General features: G+C 44.0%; 1 protein-coding gene across 7 annotated transcripts in view; it reads left to right on the top strand.

Annotated features, from left to right (window-relative positions):
- The window catches only part of USP47 (ubiquitin specific peptidase 47), a 130,859-nt gene extending 121,856 nt beyond the window's left edge, over positions 1-9,003 (top strand). For all 7 annotated transcript variants that reach the window (XM_082269626.1, XM_082269625.1, XM_082269622.1 and 4 more), the window contains one exon: positions 8,405-9,003. In XM_082269626.1, the coding sequence (XP_082125752.1) occupies positions 8,405-8,579 (175 nt within the window). In that variant the 3' untranslated portion in view covers positions 8,580-9,003. The remainder of the gene's footprint in view (positions 1-8,404) is intronic.
- The last annotated feature ends 6,447 nt before the right edge of the window (positions 9,004-15,450 follow it).

The following is a 15,450-nucleotide window of genomic DNA, read 5'->3' as shown; positions in this document are numbered from 1 at the left end:
CCTGGGGGGCCTTGTGTTTGACACCTGTTCTGTAAGCTGATAACTAGTAGCAGAGGTGTAGATTATACCTTCATAGAAATCTCCCTTCCTTGCTCATTATTCAATGTCCCACTGGGGCGGTTACCATGGACATATATAATTAATGGTGCCACGTCCAAAAATATATATATATATATATATATATATATATTTTATATATTGAAGAAAAGGTAGAGAAGCGCAAACTTTAATGGCACATAGCTTCAAATGACCCATGAATATAAAATCAATCATTTATTAAAGTACTTATATTAAAAATGTTTACTATTTCAAAAACGCAATCCCATCACAAATACAATTTTTACAATGTGAACACAAGAGTGTGTCTATACATATATACAGCGCTGTGCAAATGGATGCCAACTACCACTTAAATAATACATATAGATTGAGGACATAACTTCCCTTGATGTATTTTTCCGACCAACGTCAGTATTCTAATCTTCTTATAGCCTAGGCCAGTGATGGCAAACCTTGGCACCCCAGATGTTTTGGAACTACATTTCCCATGATGCTCATGCACTCTGCAGTGTAGATGAGCATTATAGGAAATGTAGTTCCAAAACATCTGGGGTGCCAAGGTTCACCATCACTGGCCTAGGCCATCTTTATGTAGAGCAACAATTCTTTTTTTCAGATTCTCAGAGTTCTTTGCCATGAGGTGCCATGTTGAACTTCCAGTGACCGCCGGTACCTCGAGCCACACAGGAGAGGCAGAAGGAGATTAGGGAATTTAACAAGTGGCTGAGGAATTGGTGTAGGAAGGAGGGGTTTGGGTTCCTGGAGAATTGGGCTGACTTCTCAGTCGGCTACAGTCTCTTTAGTAAGGATGGGCTGCACCTTAATGGGGACGGTACAGCTCTTTTGGGGAGAAAGATGGCCACCAAGTTGGAGGGGCTTTTAAACTAGGAGAAGGGGGGAGGGCTCAGAAGTATAGTCAGTTAGAAGGGATCTAAGGACAGAAGGCGTTACTAAGGACAGCAGCAACAGCAGGTCCGTAAGGTCTAATAACGGGAAGACTGTGTGGGAAAACCTCAAACCAAACAGGAATGCGGCAGCAGTGCAGTGTGCGCAGTGTCAGTCTGTGTCTGGTGGAGCCGTGTGTTGGCGTGCTGCTGGCTCTCTGCTCCGCTCACACAAATCCTGCAGCCGGAGATAATTGTGAGATCATAGTACTGGTCTAGTGCAGTCTGTTGGACGCTTCCACCACTGGCCAGCCTCCAAACTCTCACACATGTCATTCCTAGTGGGCTCAGTTTTTGAGGGTTGGATCCACAGAACCGGATAGAACATTTATGGGTCCCTTTTGTGGCAGTGAAGTGCTGAGCCCCTGTCAGGGGCAGTGTTGGCGGTGAGTAACGAGCATTGTCTTCAGCTTTTAATTAAAAAGAAAAAAACAAACAGAAATTAAAGTAAGCGCCAATCACTATCAACTTCTACAATAATAAGAGGGGTATGTGCAAATGCCAGGAGCCTAGCTAATAAATTGGATGAGTTGGAAATGTTAGTACAAGAGGAGGAATTTGGGAATAACAGAAACTTGGTTCGACCCTTCACATGACTGGCTGGCCAATATCCAAGGGTATTCGGTGTATCGGAAGGACAGGGTAGGAAAAAGAGGGGGAGGGTTATGTCTCTATGTCAAGAATAATGTAAGGGTGATAGAGAGGAGTGATATTATGGAAGGGATGAGTATGGAGTTGGAACCCGTGTGGGTAGAGCTCCGTAGAGAAGATGTAAAGAGAAAAGTAGTTGTGGGGGTTTGTTAATAGACCACCCAACCAAAGGGAGGAGGTAGAGCTGGAATTTATATCACTGTTGGGTAAAGTGGCAACACTGGGATCAGTCATCATATTGGGGGACTTCAATTATCCCGACATTGACTAAGAAGAGGGGACTGCACACTCACAGAAGGCCCGTCTATTCGCGGAAACCTTACAGGACAACTACATGTCACAGTTGGTGGATTCTCCGACTAGAGAAAATGCAGTCCTGGATCTATTGATCACTAATGACCCAGACCTAATCTCGGAGGTAGGAGTCCAGGACAACCTGGGCTCTAGCGATCACAGAATGATCACATTTAGCGTAAATCACAACATAGCAAGGCATGAGGGGAACATAAGAACCCTAAACATCAGAAGGGCAAACTTTCCCAAATTGTGCTCAATGATGGAAAGGGTAAACTGGGACTAAACCCTGGGAACACTGACCATAGAGGAGAAATGGGAATACTTTAGGAATATTTTAAACAAATGCATCTCGCAGTGCATTCCGTTGGGAAATACATTTTAGAAGAGACAAAGCCAAACCTGGCTGGCTAAACCATAATGTTAAAAAACTTATTAGGGGAAAAAAAATGGCCTTCAAGAATTATAAATCAGAGGGCACAGTATTGGCCTTCCAGCAATACAAAGAGGCAAATAATAAATGTAAATGCGAAATCAAAATGGCTAAAATCAACTTTGAGAGACAAATAGCGGAGGATAGTAAAAAGAACCCAAAGAAATTCTTTAAATATATCAACAGCAAAAAAACGAGGGCAGAGCATATTGCACACATAATTAACGATGATGGGAGGATGGTTACAGAGGACACTGAAAAGGCAACCGTGCTGAATGCTTTTTTCTCTTCAGTCTTTACACAGGAAAAGGAGGGGTACACGGACCATGACTGTATGGTTAGTAGTAACACACAGGTCTTGCCGCTATGGCTAACAGAGGGTGAAATCAGGGAAAGGCTGGATAAAATTAACACAAATAAATCACCAGGCCCGGATGGCGTACATCCGAGAGTACTCAAGGAACTCAGTAAGGTTATATCTAGACCACTGTTCCTGATCTTTGCTGACAGTATTAGGACAGGAGATGTACCAGGGGAGTGGAGGAAAGCAAACGTGATTCCGATATTCAAAAAAGGGCAGAGGCATGTCCCGGGAAATTATAGGCCGGTCAGCCTGACATCGATAGTATGTAAACTTCTGGAGGGGATGATAAGGGACTATATCACAGAGTTTGCTAAAGATAACATCAGCAGTAATCAGCACGGGTTTACAAATGGGCTTTCTTGTCAAACCAATCTGTTAACATTCTACGAGGAGGTGAGCTGATAGGGTGAGACCAGTGGATGTGGTGTACCTGGATTTCGCTAAGGCGTTTGATACAGTTCCCCACAAACGCTTAATATATAAAATAAGGTATGCGGGCATCGACCACAACGTGTGCTCTTGGATACGGAACTGGTTCAAAGGGCGTGTCCAAAGGGTGGCAATCAATAACGCATACTCAGACTGGTCTGAGGTAGTAAGTGGGGTCCCCCAGGGATCAGTCCTAGGACCAATCTTGTTCAATTTATTCATAAACAGCATTGAGGACGGGATCAGTAGTTCGTTATCAGTTTTTGCAGATGACACAAAATTGGGAAGGGCAATAACTGCACAGCATGAAGCAGATATCCTACAGAATGACCTGGACAAAATAACAGAGTGGGCAACGACATGGCAAATGAGGTTTAATGTGGAGAAGTGTAAGGTTTTGCACTTGGGGGCTAAAAACATAAAAGCACAATACACGTTAGGAGGGAACCCTTGGGGGAATCAAAAATGGAGAAGGATCTGGGAGTCCTGGTAGAGGATAGACTTGGCAATAGCATGCAATGTCAAGCTGCAGCTGCCAAGGCCGACCGAATATTAGCATGCATAAAGAAAGGGATGCATTCCAGAGATAAAAATATAATCCTTCCACTTTATAAAATTCTGGTCCGACCGCATCTGGAGTATTCTGTCCAGTTCTGGTCGCCAGTCCTCAGGAGGGATGTGTTGGAGCTGGAGAGAGTCCAGAGAAGGGCAACTAAACTAATTAGGGGATTGGAGGACCTTGACTATGAAGAGCGTCTGCAATCGCTTGATTTATTCTCCCTGGAGAAGAGACGCCTGAGAGGGGACATGATAGCAATTTATAAATACCTCAATGGTGATCAAAGCTATTCAGTCGAAAGGATTTCATGAGGACTCGAGGACATACAATGCGATTTAGAGGGGAAGCATTTTAACCTCAGGCAACGCAGGGGGTTCTTTACTGTTAGGGCTACAAGATTGTGGAATTCTCTACCACAAGAGGTGGTTTCTGCAGAAAGTATGGCTACTTTCAAAAGACTCTTAGACTTACATCTCATGAATCCGAACATTCAGGGCTATGTGTGATGATTACGGCCACACACACCCACACAGGTTGAACTATTGTCTTTATTCAACCTCAACTACTATGTAACTATATGTATGAGAGAGTGAGAGCGATAACACCAAATTTAACACACTTGATCCTCATTCACACCTGAGACCTTGTAACACTAACGAGTCACATGACACCGGGAGGGAAAATGGCTAATTGGACCCAATCTGGACATGACAATTTTTTTTTTTTTTATATCTTCATTTTTCAAAACAAGTTACAACTGCAAACGACTCGCCATGCCTCTTACTATATTCATTGGACTGTCTACTTTCCAAAAAGGGGTCATTTTTGGAAGATATTTGTACTGTCCTGGCATTTTAAGGGTTCAAAAAATGAGATATGCCAGTACGTCAGGATTGATCGACTTTCAGATATACAGTATATACCATAGTTTGTGGACGCTATCATTTCTTACAGACTAATATACACTAATTTGGGTTATTTTCACCAAAGAAATTTAGCAGAATACATTTTGGGCTAAATTTCTGAAGAAAGATATATTTTCTAACAGAAACTAAGAAAAATTTGTTTTTTTTCCATAAAATTTTCTGTATTTTTTTCATTTAGCAAAACTAAAAACAGTGGTGATTAAATACCACCAAAAGAAAGCTCTATTTGTGTGAAAAAAAAAATGATAAAAATATAATTCGTATACAGTGTTGCATGACCGCTCAATTGTCATTGAACTACTTCCGGACCGCCCGCCGCAGTTTTACTGCGCCAGGCAGCCCCTCCTGCGCCAACCGACGTAGACCTACGTCAGTCGCGCGCCTGCTGCTCGGGGGCAAACGCGCGTCTCTGACGGCACGCTCCCACCCCCACTCGTCAGCTGGGACTCCGATGCACGGGACTGACGGCTCTGATTGCCATCCGCGATCGCTCCCCGCTGAGAGAGAAGGATGGTCGGCTGTTGTAAACACATCTGACCGTTCTTCTCCCTGGAATAATCACAGAGCGCCTGTGATCCTTCTATATAGGATCACATGTCTCTATGGTCATTTCAAAAGCCCAACCCCCATACAGTTAGAATCACTCCCCTAGGTTTACATTTAACCCCTTGATCACCCACAGTGTTAACCCCTTCCCTGCCAGTGTCATTATCAGGGCTGCTGTTAGAAATCACGGGGCCCTGTACAGCCTACCTGGCAGGGCCCCCCCAAATACTGTATATCAAGACAATATTTTCACTAAAAATACACTAAAATCATTATTAGCAGACACAAACATAACCGAGAACCTGTGTGAATTAACCTTTTTTAATTTTTTTTTTACATTGTATTTTTACAAAAATTATAATTTATTTTAAAATGTTAAAAATGTTTACAATTTTATTTTACAATTTTTTGTTAAATTATTTCATTCAATTTTTTTTAAATTATTTCATTCAATGTCTAATTATTTTTTTTCTTACATGAATGGGAAGCCCGCAGAGATTCCCCATGCTGTTGGGGCCCCCTGTGTGCCTGGGCCCCCTACAGGAGGACTGGTGGTCCCCTCCCCATCAGCAGCACTGGTCATTATTACAGTAACTGTGTATATGTCTATCACTGATTACTGTAGTAATGTCACTGGTACCCCCAAAAGTGTAAAAAAAAAAAAAGTCAGGTGTCCGATCTGTCCGCCGCAATGTCGCAGTCCCGCTAAAAATCGCAGATCACTGCCATTACTAGTAAAAAAAAAAAGAAACCATAAAAATGACATAAATCTTTCCCATAGTTTGCAGACGCGATAACTATTGCGAAAACCAATCAAAATACGCTTATTGCGATTTTTTTTTTTTTTTTTTTTAACAAAAATATGTAGCAGAATACAACAAATTGGCCTAAAATGATGAAAAAATTTGATATTTTTTTATTTATTTTTGGGAATATTATATAGCAATGATTAGATTATCAATCAGACTGAACCATGTGAGCACCATGAGTAACAGTGCAGCATTGTGATTGGCAGCATGTGGTGCATTACCACATTTCACCAGTAGAGGTTACTGTAGGCTAAATTGTACCTACAAAACATTATTATAAATAAATTATTATTATTCATTTTATTATTATTTATTAGGCCCCTATCTCCCATACCGTGCAAAGTATTCACAGTGCTTCACTTTTTCCACATTTTATGTTACAGCCTTATTCCAAAATGGATTAAATTCATTATTTTCCTCAAAATTCTACAAACCATCCCCCATAATGATGTGAAAGAAGTTTGTTTGAAATCTTTGCAAATTTATTAAAAAATGAAAAGAATGCCATGTAAATAATTATCGCAGCCTTTGCCAGGACACTCAAAATTGAGCTCAGGTGCATCGTGTTTCCACTGATCATCATTAAGATGTTTCTACAACTTGATTGGAGTCCACCTGTGGTAAATTCAGTTGATTGGACATGATTTGGAAAGGCACACACCTGTCTATAGAAGGTCCCACAGGTAACAGTGCATGTCAGAGCACAAACCAAGCCATGAAGTCCAAGGAATTGTCTGTAGACCTCCGAGACAGGATTGTATGGAGGCACAGATCTGGGGAAGGGTACAGAAAAATATCTGCAGCATTGAAGGTCCCAATGAGCACAGTGGCCTCCATCATTGTAAATGGAGGAAGTCTGGAACCACCAGGACTCTCCCTAGAGCGGGCCACCCGGCCAAACTGAGCAATTGGTGGAGAAGAGCCTTAGTCAGGGAGGTGACCAAGAACCTGATGGTCACTCTGACAGAGCTCCAGCATTTCTCTGTGGAGAGAGGAGAACCTTCCAGAAGAACAACCATCTCTGCAGCACTCCACAAATCAGGCGTGTATGGTAGAGTGGCCAGACGGAAGCCACTCCTCAGTAAAAGGCACATGACAGCCCGCCTGGAGTTTGCCAAAAGGCACCTGAAAGGACTCTCAGACCATGAGAAACAAAATTCTCTGGTCTGATGAAACAAAGATTGAACTCTTTGGCCTGAATGTCAAGTGTCATGTCTGGAGGAAACCAGGCACCGCTCATCACCTGGCAAATACCATCCCTACAGTGAAGCATGGTGGTGGCAGCATCATGTGGTGGGGATGTATTTCAGCGGCAGGAACTGAGAGACTAGTCAGGATCGAGGGAAAGATGAATGCAGCAATGTACAGAGACATCCTTGATGAAAACCTGCTCCAGAGCGCTCTGGACCTCAGACTGGGGCGAAGGTTCATCTTCCAACAGGACAACGACCCTGAGCACACAGGCAACATAACAAAGGAGTGGCTATGAGACAACTTTGTGAATGTCCTTGAGTGGCCCAGCCTGAGCCCAGACTCTAACCAGAATGAACATCTCTGGAGAGATCTGAAAATGGCTGTGCACCGACACTCCCCATCCAACCTGATGGAACTTTAGAGGTCCTGCAAAGAATCATGGGAGAAACTGCCCAAAAATAGGAGTGCCAAGCTTGTAGCATCATACTCAGAAATACTGGAGGCTGTAATTGGTGCCAAAGGGGCTTCACCAAAGTATTGAGCAAAGGCTGTGAATACTTATCTACATGGGATTTTTTTCCTTTTTTACTTTTAATAAATTTGCAAGGATTTTAAACAAACTTCTTTCACGTTGTCATTTTGGGGATAAGACTGCAACATAAAATGTGGGAAAAGTGAAGCGCTGTGAATACTTTCCAGATGCGCTGTATATACATATTACGGCCAGTTAACCTACCAATATGTCTTTGGAGTGTGAGAAGAAATTGGAGTACTTGGAGGAAACGCATGCAAGTACAGGGAGGACATGCAGACTCCTTGCAGATAGTGTCCTATCCTGAATAAGATCTGAGGACCCCCAGTACTGCAAGGTAGAAGTGCCAACCACTAAGTCTTAGTGTATGCCAGTGGTTCTCAACCAGAGTTCCTCCAGAGGTTGCTAGGGGTTCCTTGAGCAATGAGCAATTTCTGCCTCTCAGATAAGTTCCTCCTTACACCTTCTCCCCAATGTCCTCAAGTGTAAGGAGCATTCATCCCACTGACCATCACACTAATGTATCATGAGCTGTAAATAGTAATTTTTAGCAGGGGTTCCCTGACACCTGAACATTATTTTAAGGGTTCCTCTGTGTTGAGAAGGTTGAGAAAGGCTGGTCTATGCCCTGATCACATAATTAATATTCTCTTCCTCTTATAGGGATAAAACCGAGGAGCTGGTCGAGTTAACAGACGAGCAGCGCAACCAACTGATGAAAAAGGAAAGCAGTCGGTTGCAAAAAACTGGACACCGTGTTACTTACTCCCCCCGGAAGGAAAAAGCCCTCAAAATCTACTTGGACGGAGCTTCGAGTAAAGACGCCACTCAAGACTGACGGGCAGCCCGGCGGCCCATCTCAGAGAGCCGTGATTACCACACAGACACTGCCGCCAAGGAGTGCCTCTCTTAGCCCGGGTTCCACTTACAGAGTGTGAAGCTATAAAGTAAAACCAGCACTGATTGGTGGACTTGCACGGCCAATCAGCACCCTTGTTCCTTACGAGAAAACAAAAAAAAAAAAAAAGTGGGGGGGCAATCACCGTTTGTGACTTGAGATCTTGTTTCTGCACTATGGTCGATTAAACTGTAAAAAAAAAAAAAAAAAATACGCTGAAAGGGATGTGCAAATAACAAAAAAAAATATAGAAATATATAGAGAAATATATTAAATTAAGTCAGGTGCATTGAAAGGTATGGGATTCATCTTGCTCAGGTAGGATGTGAGCCCCACGTTGGCTTCTGGCTATTCAAAAGAAAAAGTCTTGTACAGTCTTTTTATTTTGCTGATAAACACATTACCTCATTGAACGCTAGAAACGTTTTTATGTAAAAGTCTGAAAGCGAAGCACAGCGCAAGAGAAAAGGAAAAGATGTCTATTTGTACCGCAATCAGGCTAAGCCACGTTTTCAACTGGGCATGGCACAAGATCAGCGCCCCCCCCGTTACCGTAATAAAGTTGAGGTGGTCGTCCACTGGGCATGGCGCAAGAGGGGGAGCCTTGTATTACAGTATTGACACTGAGACAGGCGGTTGTCCACTGGGTGTAATGCAGGATATGCGTGCCTCCTCCCCCCCCCCCCCCCCCCCATTGCGGTGTTAAAAACAAGGGTAATCACCAACTGGGCTTGATGCACGATGGGCAACCCTCCCATTATGGTATTAAAATCAAAGCGGTCTTCAACTGGGCATGATACAAGGTGAGCGTCCCCAATTATGACATTGAAATTAAGGCTACAGTCAACTGGGCTTGATTCAAGATGGGCGCGCCCCCGCATTACTGTATTGAGATCAAGGGGGTTGGCGACTGGGCATGATGGGTGCCCTGCATCACGTTCTTAAACTCAAGGAGGTAGTCAACTGGGTGTGATGCAAGATGGGCGTCCATCATTATTGGGGGCCCATCAAAGGTGGTTGGTGACTGGGCATGATGGGTGCCCTGCAATATGGTATTGAAATAAAGGCGGTCGTCAACTGGCTATGATGGGTGCTCTGCATCGCGTTCTTGAAATCAAGGAGGTAGTCAACTGGGTGTAATGCAAGCTGGGCGTCCATTATTGGAGGCCCATCAAGGTGGTTGATGATGGCCATGATGGCTGCCCTGCAATATGGTATTGAAATCAAGGTGGTCGTCAACTGGGTATGATGGGTGCCTGCATCACGTTATTGAAATCAAGGAGGTAGTCAGCTGGGCAAGATGGGCATCCCCCAATTTTTGGTGATAAAATTAAGTTAGTTGGTGGCTAGGCATGATGCAAAATGGGTGCCCTGTATTACGGTATTGAAATCAAGCTCCCCCCGATTGCGGAATTGAAATCAAGGCAGTCTTCAACTGGGCATGGGCATCCACCATTACTGGGGGCCCATCAAAGTGGTTGGCAACTGGGCATGATGGGTGCCCTGCATTATGGTTATGAAGTCAAGGCGGTCATCAATGTGATGCAAGATGGGTGTCCCCCCATTTTGGTATTGAAATCATGTCAGTTGGTGGCTGGACATGATGCAAGATGGGTGCCAAGTATTACGGTATTGAAGTCGGTCAGTTATCAACTGGGCATGATGCAAGATGGGGGCCCCACCATTATGGTATTGAATTCAAAGCAGCGGTCAACTTGCCTTGATGCAAGATTGGTGCCCCCCCACCCCATTTTGGTATTGAAATTAAGGTTGGTCATCAACTGGGCATGGTTAAAGATGGACACCCCCCCATTAAGGTATTGAATTTAAGGTGACTGGGCATGTAATGCATAATGGGTGCCCTGCATTACAGTATTGAAATCGAGGGCGGTCATCAACTGGACATGATGTAAGACGGGGGCCCCGATTATGGTATTGAAATCAAGGCAATCGTCCACTGGGCATGATGCAAGTTGGGTGCCCTACATTACTGTATTGAAATGGAGACGGTCGTTCACTGGACATGACGCAAGATAGGCTCCCCATATTACGGTATTGAAATCAAGGTGGGGGTCGGTAGCAATATAAGAGGTCTCAGGCCTCCCGCAGCTTTCTGGCAGTTGCTAGACTTGAGAGCTGCAAGGGAGTCTTGCTTTGCAATAGAGCAATCTCCTGTGTTTCATGGTAGTGTAAATAACCCTTCCCCCTATAAAATAAATTAAAAAAAAAAAGATCCCCCCCCCCCTCCCAATTTCCTGTTCCTAGATTTATCGCATATCAACACTGTGTACATTGGGAAAAAATGAAATTAGCTGCCTATTTAAGTTTTTCTTTACTGCTGTTTGACTATTCTGGTACTTTAATTTTTTTTTTTTTTTTTTTAAGCATGGTTTGTTTTTGTTCCTGTTTTTAGTTCTCCTCCTCCACTCGCACACCAGATTTTTAGTTTTTTTTTTTTTTTTGTTTTTTTGTTTTTCAGTAAAGACCCGACATCTGACAAGCGCTGACCTGGGGATATATATCATGTAATCATTTTTTTGTTGTTTTTCAGTTTTTGATCTGTATAATTTGCAAAATAAACTTTCACACGCGCGCAAACCACAAATGTAACAGATTCTCGCCTACCTTTTGGAAAATTGCCATAATTTGTAACAGATCGATAATGAGGTTTTGATAATTTTTTTCATGCCGCTGTTTACACAGATAAAACATGCCAATAAATTAAAAATGAGAAAAAAGTTTAGTTTTTTTCTGAGTTTTTTTTTTTTTTTTTTAGTTTTGGGAGGTGGGTATAAGGTGGGTATATACCTAGAACGTGCCTGGGCAGAATACTCATCGACCAATTCAGCCCATAGTTCTTCCCCCCCCCCCCCCCCATCTCTTCTGGGAGGCTAGTAAGGCCTTTTTACAAGGTCGCATTATTTCGTACGCATCGGCTTTTAAACGACACGCCAATAGCTGTAATAAACTAACCAGCGAGCAATTACGGGTGGCGCAGCGTACTCTCATATTGACTGACACCCCTACGGCTAGGGAAAACTGGTTGGAAGCCAAGACCAATTTTGACACTTGGGCTGACAAGCTGGAACTTATCAATAGCATGTACCTTTCTGCAACTTTGCACAGATTCGGCAACAAAGCTGGCAAGCTTTTGGCGAGGCTGTGCAAGGGTCAATATTACCCAACCCATATTGGCTCATTGTGGGATTGCACAGGGTCAGTTGACTCAACCTCCTAAGGAATCCAACGCGTTATGCAAGCCTTTTATTCCTCATTATACGCACCTGATAATATAGATAGCTCCATAGCGGACACCTTCCTTTCTAATACTGGGCTCCCCGTACTCTCCCAAGCACAACTAGACATGTTAAACGCCCCTATTTCTCCGGAGGAAGTCTCTGCGACTATTAAATCTTTAGCCTTAAATAAGTCCCCGGGACCCGACGGACTCCCTGAGTTCTACAAGGCCCTTTCCCCTTGCATGGTCCCTACACTAGTTGATGTCTACACCTCCATATGGGAAGGTGGTTCTTATCTCCCTACAGGTAATCAAGCGATTTATTAAATTACTAGCAAAAAAGGGTAAAGATCCTCTCGGACCGGGCTCATACCGTCCCATCTCGCTGCTAAATCTGGACATTAAAATTCTCTTGAAACTCATGTATAGCCCTTATCATGCCTCATTTGATCCATCCGGCCCAATCGGGCTTCACTAAAGGTAGGTCGGCTACTGTCAACATTAGGAAAGTTCTCGTAGCCTTAGATTACGCCCACTTACACCCAGAGAAGGGCACTGCCATTGTGACCTTAGACGCCGAAAAGGCATTCGACAATGTGAACTTTGCCTCGCTTTGCAGAGTTCTGACTACCATGGGTGTTCAGGGTCCTTTTGTCAACCTTGTGAACTCTATGTATGCCTCTCCGGCGGCTAGGTTATGTGTGGGGAGCTCCCTTACCGAAGAATTCCGCCTCTATAAAGGTAATACACGCCAAGGCTGCCCCCTTTTGCCACTCCTCTTCAATCTAGCGATTGAACCCCTCTCTCGATATCTGTTAACAAAAGCCCCCCCTTCACGCTGTACATATTGGCTCCCAAGAATTACGCATGTCCTTGTTTGCGGACGATGTCTTACTTTTTACCTCCAACCCCCTTGCGGATATACCAGTGATTGTCTCTACCTTTTGATAAATTTAAACTATGCTCAGGTTTGCGGATTAACTACTCTAAAAGTGAGATACTCCCACTGGGGGGGAAACCGGGGACGACCGTGGGAAGTCAATTCTCCCTTCATGATTGCAAAAAATTATATCACATATCTCGGCATTAAAATAGGAAAGACCCCCCTCCACCATATACACTTTGAATTACCACCTTTTGTTCTCCAAGATAATGCGGGAACTGGAAAACTGGATGGAAATGCCGCTGTAACTTCTGGGAAGATGCCACTTAATTAAAACGGTCAGCTTTGCTCGCCTGCTTTATCTACTACAGACCCTCCCCCTGCTGATTAAACACAAGGATGTACAAACCATTGACAGTGCTTTCTCCTGATTTCTTTGGAGGGCAAGAGACCCCGCATTTCCATTAAAAAACGTAGTCTTCCCAGACGCGACGGTGGCATTAATTTTCCGAATCTGAGACTGTTCAATTTATCCTGTTTACTTAGAGTTGCCTTGGACTGGATATCTCAGACCTCACAATATTCCAACTATGCTTTGCTTTGGAGTCCCAGATGTCCCGCCCTTTCTCCTTGTCGGCTCTTCTCCATCCCAAATGGGCCCTGATGCGACCAGAGCTTCGTCATAACCTGTTATTGGGAGACACTGTTATTGTATGGAGGGAGGTGCGCAAACTTTTAAAACTCCCCTTACAGATTTCTAAATTTCTCCCGATCCGGGGTAATCCTAATTTTCCACCGGGACTGGATCACGCTGCATTCCAGATGTGGGAGCACAAGGGACTCGTAGGTTTTGCGGATCTTTGTGACTTACAGAAGGGAACTCCTTACCTTTATCAAACTATCATGGCCAAATATGACCTCCCGAGCTCAAACTATTTCTATCTGGTGCAATGCTATCACTTCATTGAATCCACGGCCCGGAGCCCTGAGAGCAGGTTTTGGACATCTCTTATAGACGGCCTGCTGGAGTCAGGGAATTTCAACATCTCAAGCATCTACAAACCTCTCTTGGCTATCTGCCCACTGGCACAGGCCACATCTACTGCCTCTAATTGGCTAAAAGACTTCCCGGGAGACGGTGTCCTATCTAACATATGCCAAGGATTGCGCACCACTCTTAGCCTCACTCCGAACGCGATCTGGAAAGAGACTCAGCTGAAAATTTTTCGCCGGGCTCATATCCCGTTTCTCTCTGACAAAGCTAATCCTACCGCTAGCAAATGTCCTCTTTGCTCTGCTGTGAGTCCCTCTCTACGACATAAGTTTTGGTCCTGCCCCTCTATCTCCTTGTTCTAGGATCAACTCTTGACTTTCATCGCTGACACCACACATTCCAATATACCTAAAGACCCTTTGCTTCTTATTTTTGGGTACTGGGATAAACTATTGCAAAAACGGTCGGGCACTCCCGCCTCGCCTGTGGATCCTTACCTGCTTGTTAGTGGCGAGAAGGGTAATCCTGGCTCAGTGAATCTCTAGGACTCCCCCCTCAGTATCCCGAGTACGAAAAGGAGCTTACAACTCTTCTATCGACTGCATCGACACAAATTTTAATTCACTCTCTTCCCGAAAACGTTTCTACCTTAAATGGTCAAGTTTCCTCTCTTCAAACTCGAAGGACTCGGACCTGTCTGCCGACACTACTACATTCTCATTCCAAGACCCGTCTAAGGAAATTGCCTTGATGACCCCTACCCACTAAGAGGTCATTGAGTTCTGACCTCATTTCCCGTCCCCCCCCCCCTCTCTGGTTCCCCCTTTGTTGTGTTCTCCCCACATGTTAAAATGATATACCTGTACAGTTATATATATATATCTGTTCTATGTCCTCTTTGTTCAATAAAATTTTAAATTTAAAAAAAAAATAGACCCCCCAAAAAAAAAAAGGCATGTTTTACTGTTTGTGCTAGCTGTAGCTGCTCCCTAGCCTGAAGCCCAATTTATGAGTGTTCCTATAGGGGAGTTACAATCAGCACTGAAACTACATCTTTCATCTCTTTCTTACATCTGCTGCCCTATCTAAACTTGAATCCCTCTGCCTCTTCTGCTCTACCCCTCTGCTATCTGCCTTTTTCAATGCACTGAAAAATACTTCCTTGTACTTAGAAGAGCATAGCCAAAGTGCACTGCTGTGACCCAGATTCAGCCGAAAGTAGGCTTTAGCACATTGTCGGAGGACATCGCAGAGGCTAGTCCAGTCTCTGCAAGGATCCCGACCATATTGTCGGGATCCACCCAGATGCCTGATTGGCAGCTGGCCTAAACTCTAAGCGCGCTGCTAAGAGCCTGAGCCACCCGGTCTGCCCTGGGGCGAGCAGAGAGCTGGTGACTGACAGTTACTGCTCTGCTCAGTGAAGACCGAGAACTGAGTAATCAGCGCTCATGTGATCACTCGGATCTCAGTCTTATAGGCCATACACACTATACAATTGTCGTTAGATTTTTTCCTTTAGATTTACCAAAACCATATAATATGAGGTCAAATCTAAACACTTTTAATTTGTATGCAATCAGGCAGGCCCTTGCACTACATAGTAAAGGTAAATCTAAAGGAAATCTAACCACAAACGTTGTATAGTGTTTATCCAGCTTCAGAGCCAGCGGGGGACAGCTGCAGCTCGGATCAATGC

This window comes from Pelophylax lessonae (assembly GCF_965119305.1).
Source record: "Pelophylax lessonae genome assembly, chromosome: 10".
Lineage (NCBI taxonomy): Eukaryota > Metazoa > Chordata > Amphibia > Anura > Ranidae > Pelophylax > Pelophylax lessonae.
Note: the sequence above shows the minus strand (reverse complement) of the source record. Positions and strands in the feature narration are given on the sequence as shown.